The sequence below is a fragment of the Danio rerio genome, chromosome 4 (genome assembly GCF_052040795.2).
Source record: "Danio rerio strain M-AB ecotype USA chromosome 4, GRCz13ab, whole genome shotgun sequence".
In the NCBI taxonomy this organism is placed as follows: Eukaryota; Metazoa; Chordata; class Actinopteri; order Cypriniformes; family Danionidae; genus Danio; species Danio rerio.
Window position 1 is genome coordinate 61,730,001 of NC_141024.2, and position 27,823 is coordinate 61,757,823.

Sequence of the window (27,823 nt, forward strand, 5' to 3'; positions counted from 1 at the left end):
CAGTAACATCAGATACCTGTCCTGATCTCAGGGGTTTCATGTATGATCACTTTTATATATATTAACATCAGATACCTGTCCTGATCCCAGGTGTTTCATGTATGATCACTTTTATATATATTAACATCAGATACCTGTCCTGATCTCAGGGGTTTCATGTATGATCACTTTTATATATATTAACATCAGATACCTGTCCTGATCTCAGGGGTTTCATGTATGATCACTTTTATATTAAATACAGTAACATCAGATACCTGTCCTGATCTCAGGGGTTTCATGTATGATCACTTTTATATTAAATACAGTAACATCAGATACCTGTCCTGATCCCAGGTGTTTCATGTATGATCACTTTTATTTTATATACAGTAACATCAGATACCTGTCCTGATCCCAGGGGTTTCATGTATGATCACTTTTATATTAAATACAGTAACATCAGATACCTGTCCTGATCTCAGGTGTTTCATGTATGATCACTTTTATATACAGTAACATCAGATACCTGTCCTGATCCCAGGTGTTTCATGTATGATCACTTTTATTTTATATACATTAACATCAGATACCTGTCCTGATCTCAGGGGTTTCATGTATGATCACTTTTATATATATTAACATAAGATACCTGTCCTGATCCCAGGGGTTTCATGTATGATCACTTTTATTTTATATACAGTAACATCAGATACCTGTCCTGATCCCAGGGGTTTCATGTATGATCACTTTTATATATATTAACATAAGATACCTGTCCTGATCTCAGGGGTTTCATGTATGATCACTTTTATATATATTAACATCAGATACCTGTCCTGATCCCAGGGGTTTCATGTATGATCACTTTTATATATATTAACATAAGATACCTGTCCTGATCCCAGGTGTTTCATGTATGATCACTTTTATATTAAATACAGTAACATCAGATACCTGTCCTGATCCCAGGTGTTTCATGTATGATCACTTTTATATTAAATACAGTAACATCAGATACCTGTCCTAAACCCAGGTGTTTCATGTATGATCACTTTTATATATATTAACATCAGATACCTGTCCTGATCTCAGGGGTTTCATGTATGATCACTTTTATATATATTAACATCAGATACCTGTCCTGATCCCAGGTGTTTCATGTATGATCACTTTTATATTAAATACAGTAACATCAGATACCTGTCCTGATCCCAGGTGTTTCATGTATGATCACTTTTATATATATTAACATCAGATACCTGTCCTGATCTCAGGGGTTTCATGTATGATCACTTTTATATATATTAACATCAGATACCTGTCCTGATCTCAGGGGTTTCATGTATGATCACTTTTATATTAAATACAGTAACATCAGATACCTGTCCTGATCCCAGGGGTTTCATGTATGATCACTTTTATATTAAATACAGTAACATCAGATACCTGTCCTGATCCCAGTGGTCTCATGTATGATCACTTTTATATTAAATACAGTAACATCAGATACCTGTCCTGATCTCAGGTGTTTCATGTATGATCACTTTTATATACAGTAACATCAGATACCTGTCCTGATCCCAGTTGTTTTGTGTATGATGACTTTAAATAAAAATAGAAAATAAATATGAGTTATGTTAATTAACTAAGATCGAGAAAGAAAAATTAACCACGATTTATTACAGAAAATGTGGTATTTATTTGTTTAAACATGACTGAATACCATATTTTAAACTACAAAAACACGGTTAATCTTACCACAACCATTATTATTTGGTTTAAAATGGAAGTACAAAAGCCCAGAGACAGTAAAACGGAGTAAAATGAGGTCAGCCGTTTTTGCTAATGAAATCTTTAAAATATAACATTATAAACACAAAAAAATAACCTGTATGATTGTTTTTTCCCTCGTTATCCACCGCGGTAGGTTCTTTATCCATAATCATCCTGTTTGAAATGACCGCGCTAAAAAAAGAACCTGTACTGCGCATGATCGGTGACCTCTCAGTATTGTTTTTTTTTTAAGGGGGCGTTTCCCAAACACCGACCGAGCCACGCCCATTTTACGTCGTGGTAATGAAACCCCTGGAATTTAGTGCATGCCGTAATGAAACCCCTGGAATTTAGTGCATGCCGTAATGAAACCCCTGGAATTTAGTGCATGCCGTTGAATCACAGCGCGAGAGCGGCGCAGGCTTATGACGTCAGAAGCCACGCCAAAATAAAAGTCTTTTTTTTTTTTTTGCCACTTACTCTTAGTCATGAGTCATGACTTATTATATATAGTTTTTCTCTGCGTTTGGGCATTTTATCCTGTTAAAAATTAACAAAGCAATAAAAATGTTCTGTTTAAAATAAATTAAACTATGAATAGAAACAAAATAGCTTCTCTTCAACAGTTTCTTAATATGAGAGTAATTACCAAAAGTAAATCCAGTAAGTCCGAGCAAGAAACAACAGCCACAAATGAGCTGATTAAAACTAGTACTCCATTTGTTATATATAGTGATGTATACTTAGAATGAAGTGAAATTATGTTATTTAATCAATTAAACCTTCATTAAGACACTTAATACACGTACGTTGTTCAATAGTCCTCTTTACTTTGAGTTAAATAGTATTATGTTGTATAAAGGGTTAAAATAATATTGTCAACAGCAGGTACATCATTGGATGAAAAACCTGAAACTTTAATCAATCCCTTTATATCTGTGTACAAGCTTTAAAACAAACCTTTCTCCAGTAGAATAACTTTTTTTTCTATTAATGCTTAAACTGACAATTCAAGCACATCATAACAAAGTCAGACAGATCTTTAAAAAGAGCAATAATTTACATAGTCATAAGAAAAAATATCTAAAATCACATACAAATACAAATAATACCATTAGACAGAAAGGGAAAAATATTAATAGATTTAGACTAATAATACTAATACTAAAATTACTAAATTAAACAAACAAAATTAAATGAATGAAATTACAATGACACTTAACCAAATAACCGTAAGGAAAGCAAAATTGAGCATCTTCTTTAAATACATCTGCATAATATTTCAGGAATCTTAGATTTTTTTGTATTATTCTTAATAATATAAAGTGATTTTAGGAGGGAGTTAAATTCTATTCTAAAATAAACAAAGGATGGGTAATTATTTGTGAATTTCTGTTTGTGAATGAAAATTTGCCATATAAGATAAAAGAAAAAGTATGATGCGTTCCAGATATTTAGCTTTTGGGTCTTTTAAAGTCTTTTAGATTAAAGCAATTCACAGCATTGGCAGAAGCAGATATATGAGAATTTAGAAGTGACCAAAAATGCTTGGATATTGGACAATCAAAAAACATGTAGTGGTGCAGGGGTGGCCAACCCTGTACCTGGAGAGCCACTTCCTGCAGATTTCAGTTGCAACCCATATCTAACACACCTGCCTGTAATTATCACGTGGTGTTCAGGTCTTAGTTTATTTCTTCAGGTGTGTTTGATATGGGTAGCAACTGAAATCTGCAGGAAGGTGGCTTTACAGGAACAGGGTTGGCCACCCCTGTAGTAGTGTTTCCTCTGCTTGTTTGCAGAAAGAACAGGAGCTGTCGATGTCCAAAAAACTGTAAATACTAAATTTTACAGGGTACATTTTATGGAAAATTTTAAAATGCATTTCTTTTGCCTTGTTGGAAAATGCAATATTTGCCAGGTAAAAGCCAGGTTCTATTCCAGTCTATATCCTTAACCAAAGACCTCCAGTAAAACTTTCCTCTACACTGTTAACCCTTACTGTAGATTATGCAGTAAATAACTGTAAAATAGCCAGCGTTTAGCTGTAATGAAAGGAAACAGTATTTTACTGTAAAAGGAGCAGGATTTGTATGAAATTCTGTAGTGCAAAGAATAAATTACAGTAATTTACTCTATGTACCATTACAGATATTTACTGTGATAATAAATGGTAAATTACTGTTCAAACATTACTGCCCCATCTACTCTCATGCTTTATGTTGCTATTTTATATTTATTTTATCTCTGTGTTTTCTTTGGTTCCTTTTATGTTTTTAACATTGAGTATCAGGAGTCAACCAATGCCACAAAAATATTCACACAGAGCAAAGAAATTGTCACAATAATTTTTATAACTTTGTTTACTTTTTCTATAATTAATCTAATTTAATTGCCTAGTTTGACCTATAGTTAAGATTTTTAATTGCACTTTCAACAGAATATTAGTATTTTGCTAAATAACTAGTAAAAATGTGTTATTTAAAAAATATATATATATCTTAAACAACACGCACATACATTTTTGCAGAGACTCAATGAATTTGTCTGGAAAACTGGCAAGTAAAAGTGCCATTAACAGTATAAAGGCTTTTCTAAATAAATGTATAAATCATGATCTTTGTTGTGTTTTTTATTATTTTTTACTACAGATTTGGAACGACATGAGAATCAGATTATTTATTTATTTATTTTTTTCTATGGATGAAGTTTATATTATTGTATATTTTTATTGTTTTTATTAAACGATATGTGCATAACTGTGATAAATGTAGGCAGTTGCTTTGAAAATATGCTATGTACCAGGGTTGTCAAACTCCTGGAAAGCCACAGCCTAGTAGAATTTAGTTCTAGCCCTGCTTCAACACACTACCTTTAGATTTAGTTTAATCAGGTGTGTTTAATTAGTATAACTGCACTGTTACTCTGTAGATTGTGCAGTAAATAACTGTAAAAAAATGATTTAGGCATCACCACACACTCCCACAGGCTGTCCGTCTTATTCTAAACACAAAGGTGTTAGAAAGAGTTTTCAGAAAATGCTGGCCCTTTAAGAGAGCCAGGTGTTTGATTTGTTTACTGCTGAGTGTGCTCTATTCTCTGTCTATCAATTCAGATGTGGAGTCTGATGTTTTAGGCTTAAATAAGAATCTTAAATGAGTAAGTAAAATGTGTTCAAATGTTTTTGAGGGTTTCTAAAATAAGGCTGTGTTTTAAGTTATATTGTTGTTATCTTGAACTGTGTACTTGAAAGCTACATTGTTAGCTAGTTAGCCTCTCCTCGTATAACTTCTTACATTACTTTTGTTTAAGTACAGTATATGTATTTATTGGATATTGCATACTGCCATAATGTACAGATGCTAACAGTTGTGTGTATCTTTCTGGCAACTAAGCCAAAATTAAATTCCATCATCTCAGTAAGATAACATGTGCACATCATCACAGGGAATCACAAAAACATGATACACAAAGCCATCCACACACAAAAGCTCCACTGTCCGGTCCCAGGTTGTGAGTTTATTGCTAAGTATTTTTCAGAGCAGTGTTTCCATCTATGAATTTATATTTGAAACAATAAAAAAGTTTGTTGTCATGAGATAATTATAACAATAAAAGATTGGATCCTTTAGTTTTTCGGTGTTGCCAACTTTATTTTTGTTTTCTATAATTATTTTAAACTTTTTGAGAATTGACACAGTTTTTAATTATTTAAAACTTTAAAATTTAAAATAATTATTTTGTTTTTTGCTGTTCAGTTTTCTTTTTTTTTTTTTTGCATGGTCAGCATTGAGGAGAGAGTAACACATTTCACTGCAGCAGTTTGTGTGTGTGTGCGTGTGTGTGTGTTTATTGGATATGTGATTGTGATAAATGTTAGCAGTTGCTTTAAAAGTATGCTATATACCAGGGGTGCTTAATCCTGTTCCTGGAGATCTACCTTCCTGCAGATTTCAGTTGCTATCCATATCAAACACACCTAAACCAATTAATTAGGACCTGAACACCACGTGATAATTACAGGCAGGTGTGTTTGATATGGGTAGCAACTGAAATCTGCAGGAACGTAGATCTCCAGGAACAGGATTAAGCACCCCTGCTATATACCATGGGGGTCAAACTCCAAGTTCCTGGAGAACTGCAGGGCAGCAGAGTTTAGTTCCCACCCTTCTTTAACATTACCTGTAGATTTCTAACGAGCCTTAATTAGTTTTATCAGGTGTGTTTAATTAGAGTTACAGCTTAAAGTCCCGGTCACACTGCACTTTTCTCCCTTTAGACTTCCATTCATACGCATGTGAATGCTGCAGACCTGGAATGCATGCTCATGAGTAGTGGTGGGCAAAGCGATGCTTCGTGAAACACTGAAACTATCGAAGCAAATGTGTCGAAGCTTCGAAACGTTTCGAAACACCATTCTACGGCGACACCTAGTGGTCATTTTAATTGTATTTCACTGAAACAGCTTCAGCAAAGAACAGTTGAGCAAATTAGGGTATGAAACCCCACTTTGCAGCCCTGAATCTGCAAGTGGTTTATACGAGCGGTTAAAGTCCGTGAATACCATGCGGGAATAATGGGTTCGAATCCATACTGAAACAATTATTTTGAAATGCTTCAATAGCAGTTGGTAATGCTTTGTTATTGTATCGTTTTGTTTCAACATTGCTATGACATACGAATAAACACCTTGTAAATAAATTTGTATTGTTTTGTTCATAAAACAGGGTTGTTGCTAGATCAGATACAGTTGTGGCCAGAAGTTAACAATAATTATTTATATTATTAATTAAATTTCCCATTGTATTTTATTAACGTCTATCCAAAACCTAAACCCATCACAGTACTGTAAAAATATGAATTATTGTTTTACAGTGTTACAAAAATGATGCTAAATTGATGACATATCCGCTGTATCCTATCTAGACTACACCATAAAACAGTAACATGATTAAAATATATAAAATCATGATTTTGTAGTATTTGGACTAGTCGGGATTCGAACCCAAAACAAATTTGTAACAGATCTGTTGTGCACACGCACGGTCCACTAAGCCATACAAGACACAGTTACGTTCTTGATCATGCCAGTCAAATGCAGATTCTCCGGGTCTTGAAACGCCTCTGAAATGATCAATGCTTTGAATCGCTTCAAGTGTTTCGAAACACTTTAGTCACGTGACCTGGGTGTTTCGGATCATGCTTCGGTGCAGTGTTTCGAATCACTTGCGCTTCGGGATCTCGACACTGTGTCGAAACGTCAGTTTCACGTCAGCCATCCTTACTCATGAGACAAATTTTACAGTTTGCAGCATTGGAAAGTTCAAGCTTGGAGAACTCTGAACTGTGAAATCACATCATGTGATTGCTTGAGACTAATCAAAGATCAAACCATGACCTCTCTGAACAAAAATTATGGACCAGTTGCTTGCTTTTTCAATCTCTAAATATTTTGTTTAATCCCACTCCTTTTCGCAGAGCCATATGACAGAATTTTGCATGCTTAAACGTTAGTTTGACTGCAGCCTTGCTGTGCAGACCTGTGGCTCTCAGTAATATGTAAGATGATATTTATATCTGCTGATTTCTTAATTTTGGTTTACGTTTTCTGTTTTATATTTGTTTGCTGCCAAAACAATAAAATAAATTTGTCAGAATTTACAACTTAATTAATTTAAAGAATTAATAAAAGGCAAGAATACTAATTAATTTTAGTAACACCTTGACATACTATTGTGTATGCAGTATAATGCTGTGAGTTGTAACACTACAGTACAGTAATTAACTGTACACAGTTTCCAGTTAGTTACCACTACTGCTCTATTACAGTGATTAACTGGCAACACTGTTGCCAGCTATTCACTGCAATGGTTCGGTTACAGTAAACAACTGGCAACACTGTTGCCAGCCACTCACTGTAATGGTTTAGTTTCAGTAATTAACTGGCAACACTGTTGCCAGTTACTTACTGTAACCAAACTTTTACAGTGAGTAGCTGGCAACAGTGTTGCCAGTGTTCTACTGTAAAAAAGCCTGGTAAGGTCTAACAGTGTAGACGAAATTTTCCATTTATATTGGAAAATTTGACGCACAAAGCTAATGTTTAGTTTCTTATCTAACAGACTAACATCTTCTAAAAGCAAATTTACAGTTAAATGTACAGTGACTTTTAACTAGGTGAACTAAACCGGGTGATATTGCCTAACAACTTTATTAAATTCATTAGGACGAGTTGGAAAACAGTGGTAGGTTATAAATGGTTTACGAAAGAATGTTTCCTGCATCATCAAACAAGCAAAGGATCCATTTAATATTATTTTGAAACCAACTTTGGAAAAATAACAATTTGTTTCTGATTGTAATATCTCGGTTATTCCATAAGAATAATCGGTGGGGAGAAAAATTGTGAACATAACCAAGCTTCCAAGCAAGCAGACATTGCTGGTGGAATTTAGACAAAGCAAAAGAAAGCTTGTAGGGAAGATAATTAAATTTAAGAAGAAACAAAAGACTTGTCACCGACTCGGTCTCAGTCATTCCCCTCGCTGGCCAGCAGAGGCCACCATCTCCGGACTTCTAACATTACGTCATCCTTTCACCCTGATTCCAGCACACCTGATCTCCATTCCGCTAATGACCCACATACCCTTCATAAGCAGCTCACACTCACACAACCAGTGCGAAGTCTTGTTTTAGCCCTGGCCAGCATTTCTGAGCGGTCTATTCTGCCTGATCTCCCGTTTACTACTTCAGCCCGTTTCCTGACTCTGCCTTCTGCCTGCCCACGACCAAAGCCTGTTACACGGACTCTGATACTCGCTGCCTACCCTCGACCAAAGCCTGTTACACGGACTCTGAATCACGCTGCCTGCCTCTGACCCATGCCTGGTAATCACTCTGTGTCTGTCAATCACCAGCCCTTATTCATTGAAGTGTATGTTGTATGTTCGCACAGTCGTGCGCGCTTTATGTTGAGTGTGACTTAATAAATACTGCAAATGGATCCCTCCGTGTCAGTCTCCCTGTTACAGAAGACTTCGCCCAACATGAATCCCGCAGCCATACAGGTTTTGTCTCACGAAGTCACAGCTCAAGCTCAGGTACTGACCACTCATCAACAGCAACTAACGCACTTAACTCAGTTGACAGACGAACTTGTGAAATCACTGCAAAACCTGCAAGCTGCTCCCACAGTGCAACTCACCGCCAACTACTCACTGAGTCAACCCGTTGTGACACAACCCCCGACAGTCTCCGGAGCTCGATTGGCATTTCCTGACAAATTCTCAGGTAACCCAGCAAAATGTAAAGGCTTTCTGTTGCAATGTAAACTGTTTATCGCCCAACAGCCCCACCTGTTTAAGGACGAGAATGGAAAAATTGCTTTTGTATGCTCATTGCTCACAGGGAAAGCATTAGACTGGGCTACTGCAGTTTGGCCAGACAGCACCCCGATATTTCCCTCGTTTAATGACTTTCTCAAACGTTTCTGCACTGTGTTCGATCACCCCGAGGGTGGTCGTAATGCTGGTGAGGAGCTATTGTGTATCCAACAGGGAGATCGCTCCGCAGCTGAATTCGCACTGCATTTCCGCACTCTGGCAGCGCAAACAGGCTGGGCTGATGATCCACTTACTACACTCTACAGAAAGGCTCTGAAACCAGAACTGCAAAAAGAGATGGCATGTCGTGACGAGGGAAAAACACTGGACCAGCTGATCGAACTATCCATAAGGTTAGACATTCTTCTCCGCACTCGTAACCCACTGTGCTCAATTGCTTCCAGTCCTGTATCTCCTAAAACCCCCGCTGAACCTATGCAACTGGGCAGAACCCGCCTAAACCCTGAGGAACGTGAACGAAGGAGGAGAAATCACCTGTGCATCTATTGCGGACTTCCAGGTCATACTAAGGTTTTATATCCCAACAAGCCTCCCCCTAAAACCCTTCCGGTGAGTGCTACCACAATGTTCATGACCACAAATGACATTATGAGTATACCTGTCAGTTTGAAACACGAAGGAGTTGAGATTTTGACCATGGCCATGATCGATTCAGGAGCCGCTGGCAACTTTATCGATTACACTATGCTATCACTCACTCCATTCCTCTAACCTCCTGTGATTCCTCCCTAGCCATCACTGCTGTTGACGGGCGCCCACTGGGAGAGGGACACAAAATTCCAGACTGCACCAATCTCTTTAAACAGGCTCTCTCCACGAAGAAGAGATTTCCCTCCTTGCCATCGACTCCCCTCGACACTCTGTAATCCTCGGGTTACCATGGTTACAACTACATGACCCTCAAGTTTCCTGGAGAACTGGTGAGATCATTAAATGGAGCGATCATTGCTTTACCCAGTGCCTGCATTCTGTTTCCCCAGTCCAGATCAACACGATTACCAGCACCGAAGACCCTGAACTATGTAAAATTCCTGAGGCTTATCATGACTTAACCGAGGCTTTTAATAAGCAGAAAGCTACCAAGCTCCCTCCTCATCGTGAAAATGACTGTGCCATTGAACTACTGCCAGGCACCACGCCCCCTCGTGGTCGAATTTTCCCTCTCTCTCAACCTGAGACTGCAGCTATGAACACTTACATTACCGAGGAGCTAGAAAAGGGCTTTATCAGACCATCTACATCACCTGCTTCAGCTGGCTTCTTCTTCGTTAAAAAGAAGGATGGCAGTTTACGCCCCTGCATCGACTACCGAGGATTGAACGAAATTACTGTCAAATATCGCTATCCCTTACCATTGGTTCCAGCAGCCCTCGAACAGCTCCGCTCAGCCCAGTATTTCACCAAATTGGACCTCCGCAGTGCTTACAACCTCATCCATATCCGACAGGGAGACGAGTGGAAAACCGGGTTCTCTACCATCAACGGCCACTACGAGTACCTCGTTATGCCCAGCAAACAGTCCTTCCGTGTTCCAGGCTTTTGTAAATGAAATATTCAGAGACATGCTCAACCAATGGGTCATAGTGTACATTGACGACATCTTGGTCTACTCCAATTCCTTATCAGAGCATATCCAGCACGTCAGAGCGTTTCTCAGACGCCTCATTCAGAACCAGTTATACGCCAAAATTTCCAAGTGTGAGTTCCATCAAACCTGTATATCGTTCCTGGGTTACATCATCAGCCCCGAAGGTGTGGCTATGGACCAGAAGAAAGTCGACTCCGTTATGCAATGGCCACAACCAGAAACTATTCGACAACTGCAACGATTCCTGGGCTTTGCCAACTTCTATCGACGGTTCATAAGGAACTTTAGCTCAGTAGCTGCTCCACTTACTGCTATGGTCAAAGCTAATAATGCTCGCCTTAAGTGGAACCCAGACGCCACTCGAGCATTTTAACCAGCTCAAAACCCGCTTCTCCAGTGCACCCATTCTGCGTCATCCTGATCCCGAGCAACCTTTTGTGGTTGAAATCGACGCATCTAACTGGCATTGGAGCCATTCTGTCCCAGAGATCCCTATCTACTAAGAAACTCCATCCCTGTGCTTTTCTACTCCCGCAAACTCAACTCCGCGGAGAGGAATTATGACGTGGGAAACCGTGAACTCCTCGCTATGAAGGCTGCTTTAGAGGAGTGTGGACATTGGCTCGAGGGCGCTAAGCACCCATTCACCGTCATGACAGACCATAAAAACCTGGAATACATTCGATCCTGTAAACGTCTGAACCCTAGACAGGCAAGATGGGCTTTGTTCTTCACGCGCTTCGACTTTCAAGTCACGTACATCCCTGGCTCGAAGAACGTTAAGGCAGACGCTCTCTCCCGCCTCTCAGATGAGGAAACATCAGATAACGGTGATGAACCCATTCTCAAAGATCCCCTGATCATCGCTCCCATTCAGTGGGACATCGAGCATGAAATTCTACAAGCCTCTGAACACAGTACCACGCCGCAGTCCTGTCCTGAGAATAAGATATTTGTTCCCCCGTCACTTTGTGAAAAACTAATCGCAGAGGTACATAATCACCCCAGCTCCGGTCACCCAGGCAGTACTGCTACAGCGCAACTAATTTAATCCCGATACTGGTTGTCATCTATTAATAAAGACATCATTAATTTCATTAATAAGTGCTCACCCTGTCAGATGTCCAAACACTCCCGTCACCGTCCGGCTGGTCTGCTCCAACCCCTGGAGGTCCCACGTCGTCCCTGGTCACACATTGCCATAGATTTCGTCACTGATTTACCTCAATCTCAAGGAAACACCACCATCCTCACTGTTGTGGACCGATTTTCTAAATCCTGTCGCCTTATTCCCATAGCCAACTGCCTACAACCCTGGAAACGGCCGAACTGCTCTGTGAATTTGTGTTCCGATATTATGGTCTCCCTGAAGACATCGTCTCGGATCGAGGGTCCCAGTTTACCTCCCGACTCTGGTCCGCCTTTTTCAAGAACCTCCAAGTGAACATTAGCCTAACATCCGGCTACCATCCCCAATCCAACGGCCAAACAGAGCGTCTGAATCAGGAGATCGGCAGATTCCTCCGCACATACTGTCATTCCAATCAGGCTGAATGGGCAAAATTCCTCATGTGGGCAGAATATGCTCAACTCCCTGAGAAAGGCATCAACGGGTTTGACTCCATTCCAGTGCGTCCTAGGCTTCCAACCTCCTCTCTTCCCCTGGTCCGGCGAGACCACTGAACTTCCCGCTGTAGATACATGGTTCAGAAGTTGCGAGGAAGTATGGAACGCAGCTCACACCCATCTCTCTCACGCCGTACGGCGATTCAAAGAACAAGCCGACCGACACCGTCGTCCTGGTCCCACGTATTCCCCAGGACAGTGGGTATGGCTCTCCACCCGTGACTTGCGCCTCAGACTACCCTGCAAGAAACTCAGCCCCAGGTACGTGGGTCCTTTCCAAATAGACAAACAAATATCTCCTGTTTAGTTCTGACTGACACTCCCTAATCAATACTGTATTTCTCCCACTTTCCATGTCTCTCTGCTCAAGCCTGCTGTTGGTCCAGCCGAGGCGGATAGGGAGGTGGCAGCCGGTGAACAGGGTCCCCCGCCTCTCATGATCGATGGAGAGGAGGCCTACCAAATCCACGAGATCCTGAGATCCAGACGCCGGGGTGGACAACTCCAATACCTCATTGATTGGAAGGGGTACGGCCCGGAGGAAAGATCATGGATCAACCGTAAGGACATTCTTGACTCAACACTACTGGAAGGCCACCATCTCCGGACTTCTAACATTACGTCATCCTTTCACCCTGATTCCAGCACACCTGATCTCCATTCCGCTAATGACCCACATACCCTTCATAAGCAGCTCACACTCACACAACCAGTGCGAAGTCTTGTTTAGCCCCGGCCAGCATTACTGAGCGTTCTATCCTGCCTGATCTCCCATTTACCACTTCAGCCCGTTTCCTGACTCTGCTCTGCCTTCTGCCTGCCCACGACCAAAGCCTGTTACACGGACTCTGAATCACGCTGCCTGCCTCTGACCCATGCCTGGTAATCACTCTGTGTCTGTCAATCTCCAGCCCATATTCATTGATGTGTATGTTGTGTGTTCGCACAGACGTGCGTTCTGTATGTTGAGTAAAGTGTGACTTAATAAATACTGCAAAATGGATCCCTCCGTGTCAGTCTCCCCGTTACATTAACAATCTGCATGACTTCACCAATGTGGATTTTTTTTTTTTTTTTTTCTGCAACTAATACATTTTGATCGACTAAAGGTTACTCAATTGTAAGAGGCAGCCCTAGTAATCAGTAGCCACTTCAACACTTTAAACTACTGAGAGATTAAAAAACAAATGGCAATTTGTCCTTGGCTGTTTAATTTTTTAAATATGCTGTTCATGCAACCAGTGGCTTTCTGTTATTTTATTTACTTTTTTGCCACAAAGTTAAAAATATATCTAACTTCCTGTTGGGTTTGAGATTCTGCTCCAAGAGACTTTTTTTGTTTTTTTGTTGTTGTTGGTTTTGGCTTGTTTGAGGTGTGCCAACTTTCGTATGCATGCGTGATTTGTAGCTCGTTAATCGAAGTAATCAAATGTTTACAGTCTTTAAATCTTTGGCTCAAAGTCAAGTCACTTTCATTTCAGTGGAATTTTATACGATACAGATCAAAACAGTCAAAACAGCTTTATATTGATAGTGAATGCAGCAAACTATATGGCTTGTAAGTTTACCATGAATTGATTTAGCACTGGGTACCAGTTAGGAATTATTTTCTTTAAATGAGAATGCCACTTCCAACTTTTGTATTTTTTAGTTGTATGAGACAAAAATACTTTTGGACAGTAATTAATTTTTTGAAGCAATATTTGTTTTACTCAAAGCTGATTGTACATGAACAATTACTGTTTATGGTTATCTGCATAAAATACTTTGTTCTGCATATTTTGTCTTACAGCTGAGAAGATTGATCAAGAAACCCTCCTTCTTTTAGATGATGTCACACTGACTTCTCTTATCTCTATTATTGGACTTCGTTTAAAATTCAAGAAGTACCTCAAGAACGTGCTTGATGTAAGTAAAAGGTATTAGGTGTACACAACATGGGGTACATTTGCTTTAAATGCAAAAGGTCTTTGGGATCTGACGTCAGAGCATTTTTTTCACATTTGAGAGTTGCACATCATGTCTATTCTACATCCACATACTTTCAGTGTGCTCAAGCTGAATGTAATCGCACATTCAGTATTATTAGATCATTTAGAAGACACCTACTGCAGCATGCTAATGAAATTGGCAATGAAATGGAGGAAGCCCCTTTGGTTGAGCCTGAAAACTATTCATCAAATTCAGTTTTAGAGGCTGTTGAACAGAGTGATGAGGAGCATGATGAAATTTCTGATGAACAATGTGATGAGTTTCAGGAGGATAATATAAGAGACAGGGTAGCATTGTTTTTAGCAAAATTAAGGTCAAATTCCTCCCAGACATTGAGTGCTGTTAATTGTGTGGTAGAGCACACATCTAGCCTTGTCAGTGATGTTGTTGGATCCCTACAAAGAAAAACAGCCTCTTTTTTTAAGAGACATAGGCCACATTGACAGTCCTGAGAGCCAGAGTTTTTTAGAAAATTTTGCATTGGCAGCTCAACCATTTCAGGGCTTTGAGTCAGAGTACAAGCAAATGCAGTACTTTACACAGTCTGGATGCTTTGTTCATCCAAAAGAAGTGCCTTTCCCTGGTGTCTAATACACCCAAAAGAGAGACACATTGACGGGGATTGTAAAACAAGTGGCAGACCAAGATAAGTTTCAGCTAATTCCTTTAAGGCCTTTGCTAAAGCTGGTTTTAGAAAGTCCAGGGACAATGGACAAGATCTTTGAATGGCAAAATCAAGAGAGCACTGCTCTTGAAGATTTTAGAGACGGCACAATCTTCAAAGCCAGTGAACTGTTTTCCAAAGAGTTATCCATTCCTCTTGTACTGTACAACGATGAATGTGAGATGGTAAACCCACTTGGATCAAAAACCTCAGTTCACAAGCTAGGCTTTGTTTATTTTACTCTTAAATGCTTGCGACCTGAGTTTCTCTCCAGCCTAAACTCTCACTTCTTGTTGGCAGTGTACAAGACAGATGACATAAAAAATTTATGGAATAAATGCTGTCTTAGATCCAATTGTGTCTGAGATTAAGGATCTGGAATAGGAAGGAGTTCAGGTTGACACAAAACATTTCAAGGGTACTATTAAAGCAAGCGTTGCACAGGTTTGTGGGGATAACCTGGGTCTTAATTCCATCCTAGGCTACACAGAAAGTTTCTCAGGGAAAACTGTATGTCGATGGTGTCGAGTTCATAAAGAGGTTTTGAGAGAACAGACAGTTGAGGACCTGTCAGTGATGCGCAACAGGATAAACTACACTGTTAGACCTTACCGGGTTTTTTTAAAGTAGAATACTGGCAACACTGTTGCCAGCCACTCACTGTAAAAGTTCGGTTACAGTAAGTAACTGGCAACAGTGTTGCCAGTTAATTACTGTAACTGAACCATTACAGTGAGTGGCTGGCAACAGTGTTGCCAGTTATTTACTGTAACTGAACCGATACAGTGAGTAGCTGGCAACAGTGTTGCCAGTTAATTACTGTAATAGAGCAGCAGTGGTAACTAACTGGAAACGGTGTACAGTTAATTACTGTATTGTAGTGTTACAAATCACAGCATTATACTGCATACACATTAATAGTGTCATATATAGTTATTGTAGTGTTACTAAAATTAATCAGTATTCTTAGCTGTTATTAAAAAATAGAAGGCATAACATTTTTCAGACAAATTTATTTTATTGTTTTGGCACCAAACAAATAAATAACAAAAAGTATAACAAAATTAAGAAATCAGCAGATATAAATATTGTCTTACATATTACAGGTCTGCACAGTAAGGCTGCAGTCACACTAACATTTGAGCAAGCAAAATTCTGTCATACTGCACTGCAAAGTGGAATTAAACAAAGTGAGTAGTGGAATTTAACAAAATAATTAGAGATTGAAAAAGCAAGCCAGAGAGGTCATGTTCTGATCTTTGATTGGTATCAAGCAATCACATGATGTCATTTCGCAGGTCAGAGATCTCCAAGCTTGAACTTTCCAATGCTGCGAATTATGAAATTTGTCGCATGAGCTATCATTTCAGGTCTGCAGTACTCACATGTGTATGAATGGAAGTCTATAGGGAGAAAAGTGCAGTGTGACTGGGACTTTAAGCTGTAACTCTAATTAAACACACCTGATCAAACTAATTAAGGCTTGTTAGAAATCTACAGGTAACGTTGAAGCAGGGTGGGAACTAAACTCTGCTGCGCTGCAGTTCTCCAGGAACTTGGAGTTTGACCCCCATGGTATATAGCAGGGGTTATCAAACCTATCCTGTTCCTGCAGATCTACCTTCCTGCAGATTTCAGTTGCTACCCATATCAAACACACCTGCCTGTAATTATCAAGTGGTGTTCAGGTCCTAATTAATTGGTTTAGGTGTGTTTGATATGGATAGCAACTACCCAGCAAACACATAACGTTCCCTGAAGGTTTCCAGAACGTCCTGGGAACGTCCCTACAACAAACACCCTAACGTTCCCTGTTAGTTAGCCAGGAAAGTTTTCTTGACGTCAACACAACGTTCCCTGCAGGTTCTCAGAACGTTCCCGGGACGTCCCCTGCGGGTTAGCAGAATGTTCCCAGGATGTTCCCTGCAGGTTCGCGGAACGTTCCCGCGACGTCCCCTGCGGGTTTGCAGAATGTTCCCTGCAGGTTCGCAGAACGTTCCCGCGACGTCCCCTGCGGGCTTGCAGAATGTTCCCTAGATGTTCCCTGCCGGTTTGCAGAACGTTCCCGGGACGTTAGCACAACGTCCCCAGAAAGTCCCCTAAACAGTCTCTAAATGTCTGCATTAACATGCTTAAACACAAATAATCAGACCAAAGAAATTACTTTTTCCATTGTTTATTGTTCAGAAAAAGCAAATAGTAAGAACCGTAAATGATACATTATATAAATAGTTTACATCTACATAAAATAGAAAGATTTTAAACAACAAAATACAAAACTGAATTGCAAATCTTTAAATTACATGAACAATATGATGCACAACTGGACAATTCTTAGAATAATTTGCAAAACTATGACATTTTAAACAACAAAAATACTAAATGTAGCTATTTGCAAATGCTGTATGATTCATAACTGGCAAATTATTAAAATAATTAGTACCTGGAAAACAATATTTATTAAAAAATACAAATTTTAAACAACAAAATAGGTTTTCAAATGTTTACAATGTAAGAAATTACAATATGATCCATATCTGGTAAATTATTAAAATAATCAGCATTTGCAAATAAATAAATATTTTAAACAAAATAAATGCATGCATGTTTCAAGTGATAAATATTCATATATGTATGATCACTAGTAAATTACATTTAAAAATACATTTAAAATATTTTTTTAAATAAGACATTTTAAACAACAAATGTTTCAAATATAGTGAATTGCACTAATAATAGATCCCATGACTGGTCAATTATTAAAAATACATATGAATAAGACATTTTAAGCAACAAAATTGATCAGCAAATATTTTAAATGTAATAATATAAACTTTAATGTAAAAAAAGTGTGGGAGAAACCTTCTAAAAACATAACAAATGTGGAAAACAAGTCACCACTTGATGTCATAAAATGTTTATTAAATCTAATATTGGAAATTTATCTGCATTGTCCGTTTACAATGTTTATAATTTTGTGGGACTTACTTAATAAACCCACTAAAAAAAGCTTGCTCAGTCAACTGTTCCAAGTAGTTAGAAAACTTTTGGCTTTGGTTTAATGTATGACAATTATTATTAGGCAATAAAAAAATATATAGAAGATGTTACAAATATAAAGATGTTACAAAGCTCAGTGTTACAAAGCTTTAAACAAATCTGTCCAGTAGAGGTCGCTAACAGACTGCCAATCACATATGCCTTTCAAAGATGTGCACGTGAGAGAATACAGTCTGAGTGAAGCAACTGGCATTGAAGTTGAATGTTGCTAACTATCGTTGTTTGGTGGATTTGTGCGTATTATGAACAAATCACATTTTTATTCACCAATGTGGAATAAAGCAACCGAAGTTCACTAAACCAGACTCATGCATTCCAACCAATGAACCACAGTGATCACCACCTTTAAACTACCAACGTAGTTGAATGCTTCTCAACTCTGATTTCTTGCTAGTTTTTTGATTTTAAGCTGTAGGCACCAAACATGTCATTCTGATGGAACTGTCCTCATGTTTTGTGCACAGAAGCTCCAAGGATTGCTTCACCAGGTAGTTCATCTGTAAAACAAATGTCAGTAAAAAACAACAATTATTAATTTTGACAGCAGCTGGAAGAACGGTCTACTTGTTTGCATTAAAGAGTCAAACAAACACATATTTAAATTAAATGATAAAGAGAGAGTGTAGAAGTGCACTTAAGTTCTTAGGTGCACAATCAACATACTGTGCTCAGCATAAACAAGTACACCACTCACAAATCTATCATATTTGTGCATACACATTAGATTAGTCAGTACTGAAGCCAAATCTGGGGCTTATCGAACAAAATAATTTAAGATAATGGTCCAAAATTAGTACACCCAAATTTATGTTATAGAAAAATATTAAATAAAACATTTAAAAAGAGCAAAATTCAAGAGAAACAAAACATTCTACAATTTTGTAGTTTGTAAATTTTTTCAAATATGATGCTTGAATTTAATTGTATTATCTTTCTATTTCTAAAGATGTGACTAAAACATTTAAATAAATATATCTGTTTAATAAATCTGTTTGGTTTAAATCCACCAAAATACATTACTTATATTCACTGAGAAATGGATAGAAATTCATTTTCAGAATGGGCTGTACTCAATTATGCTGAGCACTGTAGGTAATGTTTATCACAAACTCTTGTTACCACTCATCACCGTTTATGTTCTTGTGAAATCCCTTAATTATATTAATAATTATGTCTGAAAACAAACACAATGTACAAGTAATTTAAATTCATTTTTATTAGCAATTTTACCGGTACTACTGAATTATGAAACTGCATTGGGTTTTGCCTTATGGATCACAGTCGTGAAAATTCAAGAGGTTATTTGAAACACTGAGGCTGTGCAATGTAGTCTTTTTTTCTTTTTCGTGTTTTCTTGTGAACTCAGATAAATAATTTTATTGTTATCTATATATCCTAAAAAAAAATGTAACAATGTACAATGTAAATGTAGGTCCAATATAAATTACAAAAATAAATATTCATATTTTTGCATTAAACAATTTAAGAAAATATTAATTACTTAAAATTGTTGCATTATTAAATTAGTTCACCTAAGAAAATATATATTTGTTAACATTTACTCATCCTCATGTTGTCCGAAACCCCAAGACCTTTGTTAATATTCTGAACAAATTATGATATTTTAAATTAAATCTGAGACTCCCTCATCCATAGACAGCAAGGGTTCAGAGACACTCAAAGTCCAGAAAAGGCACTAAAAAAACTCTTAAAACAGACCGTGTGCCTTAAGATGTTCAAACTGAATATTATCAAGTAAAGGAGAAGAAACTGTTCAATAAAGTTATTATTCTTGTTTTATGTGTGCAAAAAAACATATTCTCATAGCTTCATAATATTTTGATTGAACCACTGAAGACATATGGTCTGAGGATTTGTTTGGGTTCCTTTTCTGGATTTTGAAACTTTAACCTTGCTGTTGATGGAGGATGAGAGAGCTCTTAGATTTAATCTAAAATATCATAATTTGTGTTCTAAAGATAAACAAATGTTTGAAATGAAACAAAGATGAGAAATTAATGACGTAACCTACGTTTCTTTATGAACTAATCCTTTAATTAGATTTAAATACAAGTTATTCTTATATTAAACATGTTTATGAACATCAGCGAAAAAAAGTACCTGTATGTACATCAAAAAAATGCAGCAACTTTTGCCTGGATGGATCTTTGTTTATCTGCAAGTGAAAAAAAGAAAAGACTAATGAAAATGATTTAAATATTGTACATAACCCATATGTTTGGGTCTGGAGAAGGTCAATCCGACTCCAGGGCTGTGCACTGATTGTGTAAATGAAAAATTGACCCAAAACAAATGATTATGACTGACTAAAATTGACAATGAAAAATTCGCAAATGTGCTTCAACTGGCTTACCAAGAGCAATGGAAATGAAGAAAAAAAAAATACTGTTTTAAAAAGGTTTAATAATCCAACAGTGATTACTGGCTAATCAATATCGAAGGGTTTCTCAAACTTGAAAGCTCACGCTACGAAATCTTGCAGGGATTTGCTGTAACACACTACTGTACCTGGCAGATTGTTGTAACACTGGAGATCTTGATCAGCTGATTCAGCTCTGCTTAACTGGGGCTGGATGGAGATCAGTACTGAAAAGAGAAAAAAAAAACAGATATTATTTGTCGTATACCCCTAAAAATTTGAGAATGTTCAATGATATCTGAAAATGCACAAGATGATAAGAAGAGTAATGCATCCAGAGAGACTTTTCAATTCAAATAAAAAAACAAGATTTTAACATTTATTTTGATGATTTAAATGAACTTGAATATAATTATGACATTACTTGGTTGGGTTTACAGGATATAATATATAATCTGTACATTAGAAATCATTATGTATATTAAAGTTTCTTATAAAGCATATATTCACGCGTGTGTGTGTGTGTGTGTGTGTGTGTCAAACCTATACATACAAGGCCAATGAGTCTCTCTTCTCCCAGCTTGTCACAAAAGCCTAGACTTTGCCTACAAAAAGAGATGATGTTAATTACGTCCTAATATTATCTGTTTAGCCTTTGTAAATAGCACACTTCTGAATATCTGAGTGAAGCTGGTTAAATGTCAGTGCATTTTTTATGATAACGTTACAGATAACATTATTGTACTTACGTTGCCATTCTACAATATACTAGCTCATATGGCCACCTCGAAGGTTTGGTTGAAGAGCAGTTAAACAATAAATAAAACTAACACCGTTATGTCTGCAAAATGGTTTAAGTTAATAGATTTGTGTGGTTGTAGAAGATAATATAACGTTAGCCTCAGAAAACGGACTCTGAAGTGGCTAACGTAACGAGTTGACCGTTATAAATTAACCGTTTGCTTTTAAATAGCAAGTACCATACAATGTGATTAATGGTCTCATTAACCTTTACATTCGGTATAATAGCTTCTGTTTATGAACAAATTCAAAAGGATTTTGAAAAAGTCCTAAAAAAAATACTGAAATCAAAAGACAACTGATAAACCTACCTGATTAGCGGAGCTGGCCGACGACGTCTTGAAGCTGGAGTTGGCGTGTGAGTGACAGGTCTTCCGTGCGGAGCTCCAGCCGCCCGTCATTGGTTTGATTTAATCACGTGATACAGACGACGTCGACGACGCATATAAATTATTATATCTAAATGACATTACTAAATATTTTTAAATAAAATAATAAATCAAGTGATTTTATTAATAAACCAAAGTCCAGAAACAAAAAATAAATAAATAATTAATATTTAAAAACACACATGGGTGTTTGTACAATAATAAAAAACGATCTGTGAACGCTCTCTCTAGGTTATGAAAATAATACACAGAAATAACGTACAGGGAACATTCTGGGAAGGTTCTCTTGGTTATAAAATAAAACATGAAAATAACCTACACAGAACGTTCTGAGAAGGTTCTCTATATGTTATGAAAATAAAACCAACAAATAACCTATAGGGAACGTTCAGAGAACGTTCTCTTTTGGTTATAAAATAAACCCCCAAAAATAACCTACAGGGAACGTTCTGGGAAGGTTATCTCATGGTTATGAAAAAAAACCATGAATAAAACCTAGAGGGGACGTTCTGGGAAGGTTCTGTCTATGTTACGACAATAAAACCAACAAATAACCTACAGGGAACGTTCTGAGAAGGTTCTCTTTTGGTTATAAAATAAATCCCAAAATTAACCTACAGGGAACGTTCTGGGAAGGTTCTCTCTATGTTACAAAAATAAAACCAACAAATAACCTACAGGGAACGTTCTAAAAAGGTTCTCTTTTGGTTGTAAAATAAATCCCAAACTTAACCTACAGGGAACGTTCTGGGAAGGTTCTCTCAAGGTTATGTTAAAAAAACCTAAATAAAACCTAGAGGGAACGTTCTGGGAAGGTTATCTGTAGGTTATAAAATAACCATCGAAAATACCCTGCAGAGAACGTTCTGGGAAGGTTATATTTTAGTTACCAAAAAAAATAACCTACAGAAAACGTTCCCAGAACGTTCTTATTTGGTTCCCAACAAAATAACCAAATGGAACCCATATGGGAACGTTAGGGGAAGGTTATGTGTTTGCTGGGTAAAATCTGCAGGAAGGTAGATCTCCAGGAACAGGATTAAGCACCCCTGATATATAGCATACTTTTAAAACAACTGCCAACATTTATCACAATCACATATCCAATAAACACACACACACACACACACGAAGTGCTGCAGTGAAATGTGTTACTCTCTCCTCAATGCTGACCATGCAAAAAAAAAAAAAAAAAACTGAACAGCAAAAAACACACAATAATTATTTAAAATTTTAAATAATTAAAAACTGTCAAATCTCAATAAAAAGTTTAAAATAATTATTAAAAAAAACAAATATAAAATTGGCAACACCGAAAAAACAAAGGATCCAATCTTTTATTGTTATAATTATCTCATGACAACAAACTTTTTTTATTGTTTCTTATATAAATTCATAGATGGAAACACAGCTCTGAAAAATACTTAGCAACAAACTCACAACCTGGGACCGGACAGTGGACCTTTTGTGTGTAGATGGCTATGTGTATCATGTTTTTGTGATTCCCTGTGATGATGCGCACATGTTACCTTACTGAGATGATGGAATTTAATTTTGGCTTAGTTGCCAGAAAGATACATAAAGTATCAAACAAAATTAGGTCAACTCAAGAGTAAGGGGACGCCAGTGAAGCCAAATCAAAGAAATAAATATAACAAAACAATTCTAACTCATAAGCGAAACCCTTACCTCACTAGAACATGAAAAGAAAAAGAAAAGAAAAATCTTCAGCGCCGAGCGCCGTAAACTTACCTATTCTGAACTAAAAACAAAACAAATACATAAGTGGCATTCACTTTCTTACCTGGTGTTTTAAACAATGGATTGACTACGTGTATGTAAGATGGAAGTCGTACGACATCTTCCCTGTCCGCCTCAAGCCTGATTTATACTTCTGCGTCAAACACCGGCGTATGCTACGGCGCTGACGCATAGCCCTTCGCCGTGGCCATCGCCGTCACTGACGTGCACCTCTCAAAAAATGTAACTACACGTCGCAACGACGCGTAGCATAAGCTCTGTGATTGGTCGGCTTGGTAGCGCTGACGAGTCTGGGCGGGACCGAGAGGCGCGCGAATGGCGCGACGCCGCGCGAGCGATTGTTTACAAGTGTGGAGTCCCGTGAAGGAGCTCCGGATGGAAAGTTTTGTTCTGTGTTTACCTCATGGTTAAAGTTGTTGCACGTCCGCCGGTTCCTGCCTCAAAATGAGCAAGTTTGAGTCACTTGTACATCCAGGAAGTGTTCAGAATAGCAAAACAGAAGCGAAGAAACTCGACACAGAGGAACATTTACACCTCACTGCCCACTAGCGTTTCGGAAGTGTTAATGCAGACCAACGGAGACAGCGCGCAGAAGTATAAATGCACAGCCACGCGCGTTGCCTGCGCCGTGAGTTGCGCCGGTCACTTGACGCAGAAGTATAAACCAGGCATTACTCTGAGGACAAAGTCAACTCTCAGTGATCTGTTTTAGGTTTGAGCAGGTAAGAGTTGTGCCAAAGTAACAAACAAACAATCGAATATAAATGTACAGAAATCACAATCTCGTTCAAAAATGGGCAGAAAATATACTAAATAATTTTATCCAAACGAAAGTTAAGCAAAATTAACGAATAACAAAATCATGTCGGCAAAAACACACAAAAACGGGATCAAAGGAAAAGCGCGCTGTCATCCGCTCTCCCTGGCGTCCTTATATGTGACAGCGCCACGTCACCCAATGATGAGTGACTGGTCTCCTGACCAATCAGATTCTGCGAAGGCGGACCTAAAGGACATGACAGGTAGAGATGGGGAGAGAGAAAGAGAGGGATATAGAAAAAGAGAGAGAGAACGGGACGCAAAAATTCCACCAATATACGACAACCGTTACACACGCACACACACACACGCACACACACACACACTTACACACGCACATGCGCGCACACACACACTCACACATACACACTCACACAACACACTCACACACGCGCGCACACACACACACACAACACACTCACACACGCGCACACACACGCACAACACACTCACACACTCACTCACTCACACACACACACACACACGCACACTCACACACACACACACACACGCGCACACTCACACACGGACACACACACACACACACACACACACACTGCTGCTGACTGCTCCTGCAGAGGATTCTGGGTAAATCTCTCGTCAGTCTTCAGCTCAGTTTCACTGATGATCCATAACCAATCCTAAACCCAGGGGAGAGCGGCTCAGTGAATGTGGTCTGGACTGAGTGGATGAGGCTCATTGTGTCTCTATAGATGTTGTAGAAGATCAGAGTTCCTGCACTGTGATCCACAAACACTCCTATTCTACTGCTGAGCGGCTTCACTGGGAGATCAGTGAGTGAGTGATTGTGCCAGAATGAGAAACTGGAGGAAGAGCAGCTCAAACTCCAGGACTGAGCATTATATCCAAACCAACACTCAACACCTCTTCCCTTCCTCCTGATGCTCTTATATGACACTGATATCCACACACCATCTCCACTCCAGTCAATCTCCCAGTAACAGCGTCCACACACACTCTCTCTGCACAACACCTGAGGACAATAATAATCATCAAATCTGTCTGGATGATCAGGATACGGCTGATTCTCTCTCACACTCTTCACCTCTCTGTTCTCCTCAGACAGAATGAGTTGAGTGTTTGCTGTGTTTGGATCCAGAGTGAGGAAACAGACATCTGAACACAAGAACACACACATTTAAAACCACAGCTGTGTGTGTGTGTGCATGCGTGTGTCTGTGTGTGACAGAGGGAGTGTGTGTGAGTATGTCTGCGTGCATGCAGGTGTGTGTGTGAGAGAGGGGGGGAGGGGTGTGTGTGCATGTGATCACTGCTGTGTGTGTGTGAGTGTGTGTTTGTGTGAGAGAGGAAGTGTGTGTGTGTGTCTGATTGTGTGAGTGTGTGCATGTGTGTGTGTGTGTAGTCCTACATTTGTGCGGTCCTGCTGTAATCCTCGTCTCTTCTCCATGATCCAGACTGTAAACACACACAGATTGACATTCAGTCAGAACACAAACATCAGCTTATAACACACACACACACACAATAAGACATGTGGAGTGTGTGCTGAATGCTGGATTGTGATTGGCTGATGTCAGTGCATTAATAACTGCAGTAAAACAACATGAGTGTGTGTGGAGCTGTCAAATCAGCTTCTGAATGACACACAGAGCTTTTAGATCAGATGTGAAAACAGAAAACAGAATGGAAACACAGAAACAGACAGATATAAAGACTGAAGGATTCATTCAATGATCAATTGACAAAAGCGCAGCACAATAATAAAGCAGAATTCAGTGTTAAATGACTTGAAATATGATGGAGATCTTCATCTTCTGTCAAATGCCTCTTCATCATCTCCAAACATTGCTAAGTTGGAGAGCAGTGAATCCAGACCAATCTGCAGTCCTCCTCGCCCTTTGGAAGCTTGGTGGGTTTGTGTTCTGTTTATTGTTCATAATACTTCAGTTATAAAGGATTAGTTTAGGAGTTTTTTGTCATTTGCTTTATTTGAGTTTGTTCAACATGTGATTGTCACTGGACTATATCAGAACCAGCATCACTGTCTGCTGATCACTTTTATTGCCTGATATTTTGTGTTCATGTTAGTTTAGAAGCAGAAAAGAGCCAGATTACAAGATATGTGAAATATTTGCCAGAAACATCTTTGTTATGTCCACATTGTGAATGTAAATTGATATTGTTTATTTTCTTCCTGTTTATAGTTTTACTCCGCTCTTATTAAAGTGTGATAAAGGACATTCTGTGTCTGTGAAGTTAATGAGGGAGAGTTTAACTTGCTGTTAAAGTATACACAGGACGTATTTGGAGAACAGTACACACACATCTCTGACCTCATACTGTACAGTTCTTCAGCAGAAATGTAGAGAACAAGTTTCACTGCTCAACTACAATGCTGAAACTGTACAGTGTTAATATGATATATAATATCACGCTTAATGTGAGAACTGCCCCAGTGCACTGACATATTTAACAGCTTTGATTCATATCTGGACACTAGAAGAGCAGTGAAGTATCAAAGTATCTGTATTCACAATAAAAAGGCAGTGCTGCTCCACATACTTGAGTTTGTCCAGTGTGTAGTTTGGATCCTCCAGTTGTTCAGAGAGCAGCTTGACTCCTGAATCTCCTGGATGATTGTAGCTCAGATCCAGCTCTCTCAGGTGTGAGGGGTTTGAAGTCAGAGCTGAAGACAGAAAACCACAGCCTTCCTCTGTCACCATACAGCCAGACAATCTACAAACACAGCAATAGTCCACATCACACAGTTGGACAATCACACATCTCTTTGTGTTGTGAAGATGCTGACTGCTGTTTCTGCTCATGTCAACAGCAGTGATGAACACACACATCCTGATCAGCTCTCCTTATTGATCGAGCCCTCGCATCAGCAAACACACTCACACTCAACAAGGACTCGACATCATCTGTAGAAGTGTACAGAGCAAAGACATTGTTCATAATACACCACATCAAGCTGTAAAGTCTGCTGTGAGGAGGAAGAAGACACACTTGAGCTCAGAAGATCATCTTCAAGTCATGTATAAAACACAACAGGAAATGAGCTGATTTCATCATTTATATTGGGATTCTGTTGTGGACTAAAACAAAATGAGCTCAGACAAACACAAACCCGCTCTCTTCATGTGTTCATCACCTGACCCACAGTCACATTCACACTGATGGTCCATTAGGGGACTTTTATTTTGTCAGGAGAGAAACACCTGATCAATATTCATGACTGCTGACTCTCCTTCACATTCAGCCTTTACCAGATATTGTTTTAGATGAGCGAGTAATCAGGATTATTTCAGACACTTTATCATGAGACTTTTATTTGTTTTCAAGAAACTGAAACTGCACAAATATGAGAGCAGCTCAAACCTTCAGCAAGACACAAAACAGCTTCACTTTAGTGTTTAACTCTGCTGCTTTCACACTTCCAGATCCACTGTTCTGCTCTGAAACAGGATTAACACTGGTATAATGTTTATTTGTGTTCTTGCTGCGCTTTACTTTCACACGGAAATGTTGAATGTTGACACCCACAGACAGACACAACCTGTTAAAGTTTTCAAACAGTGAACTAAGACTGCAACTATT

At 38.5% G+C, this 27,823-nt stretch overlaps 2 protein-coding genes across 2 annotated transcripts in view; one reads left to right on the forward strand and one right to left on the reverse strand.

The window, feature by feature from the left end:
- Positions 1-27,823, forward strand: part of LOC141381944 (tripartite motif-containing protein 16-like) — an 89,114-nt gene that overhangs the window by 4,965 nt on the left and 56,326 nt on the right. The window contains exon 4 of the mRNA XM_087250528.2: positions 1-1,565. This exon is cut by the window's left edge and continues 156 nt beyond it. The gene's annotated coding sequence lies outside the window, so the exon portion shown is untranslated. The remainder of the gene's footprint in view (positions 1,566-27,823) is intronic.
- Positions 5,157-27,604, reverse strand: LOC141381845 (tripartite motif-containing protein 16-like). Its single transcript, XM_087250491.2, has 8 exons — positions 26,783-27,604; positions 25,629-25,675; positions 21,581-25,375; positions 21,022-21,073; positions 20,618-20,695; positions 20,210-20,264; positions 16,774-18,585; positions 5,157-5,734 (listed from the first exon to the last, which is right to left on the reverse strand). Exons 1-3 carry the CDS (start codon positions 27,070-27,072, stop codon positions 24,846-24,848), a joined length of 867 nt encoding a protein of 288 aa, XP_087106617.2. The 5' UTR covers positions 27,073-27,604; the 3' UTR covers positions 5,157-5,734; positions 16,774-18,585; positions 20,210-20,264; positions 20,618-20,695; positions 21,022-21,073; positions 21,581-24,845.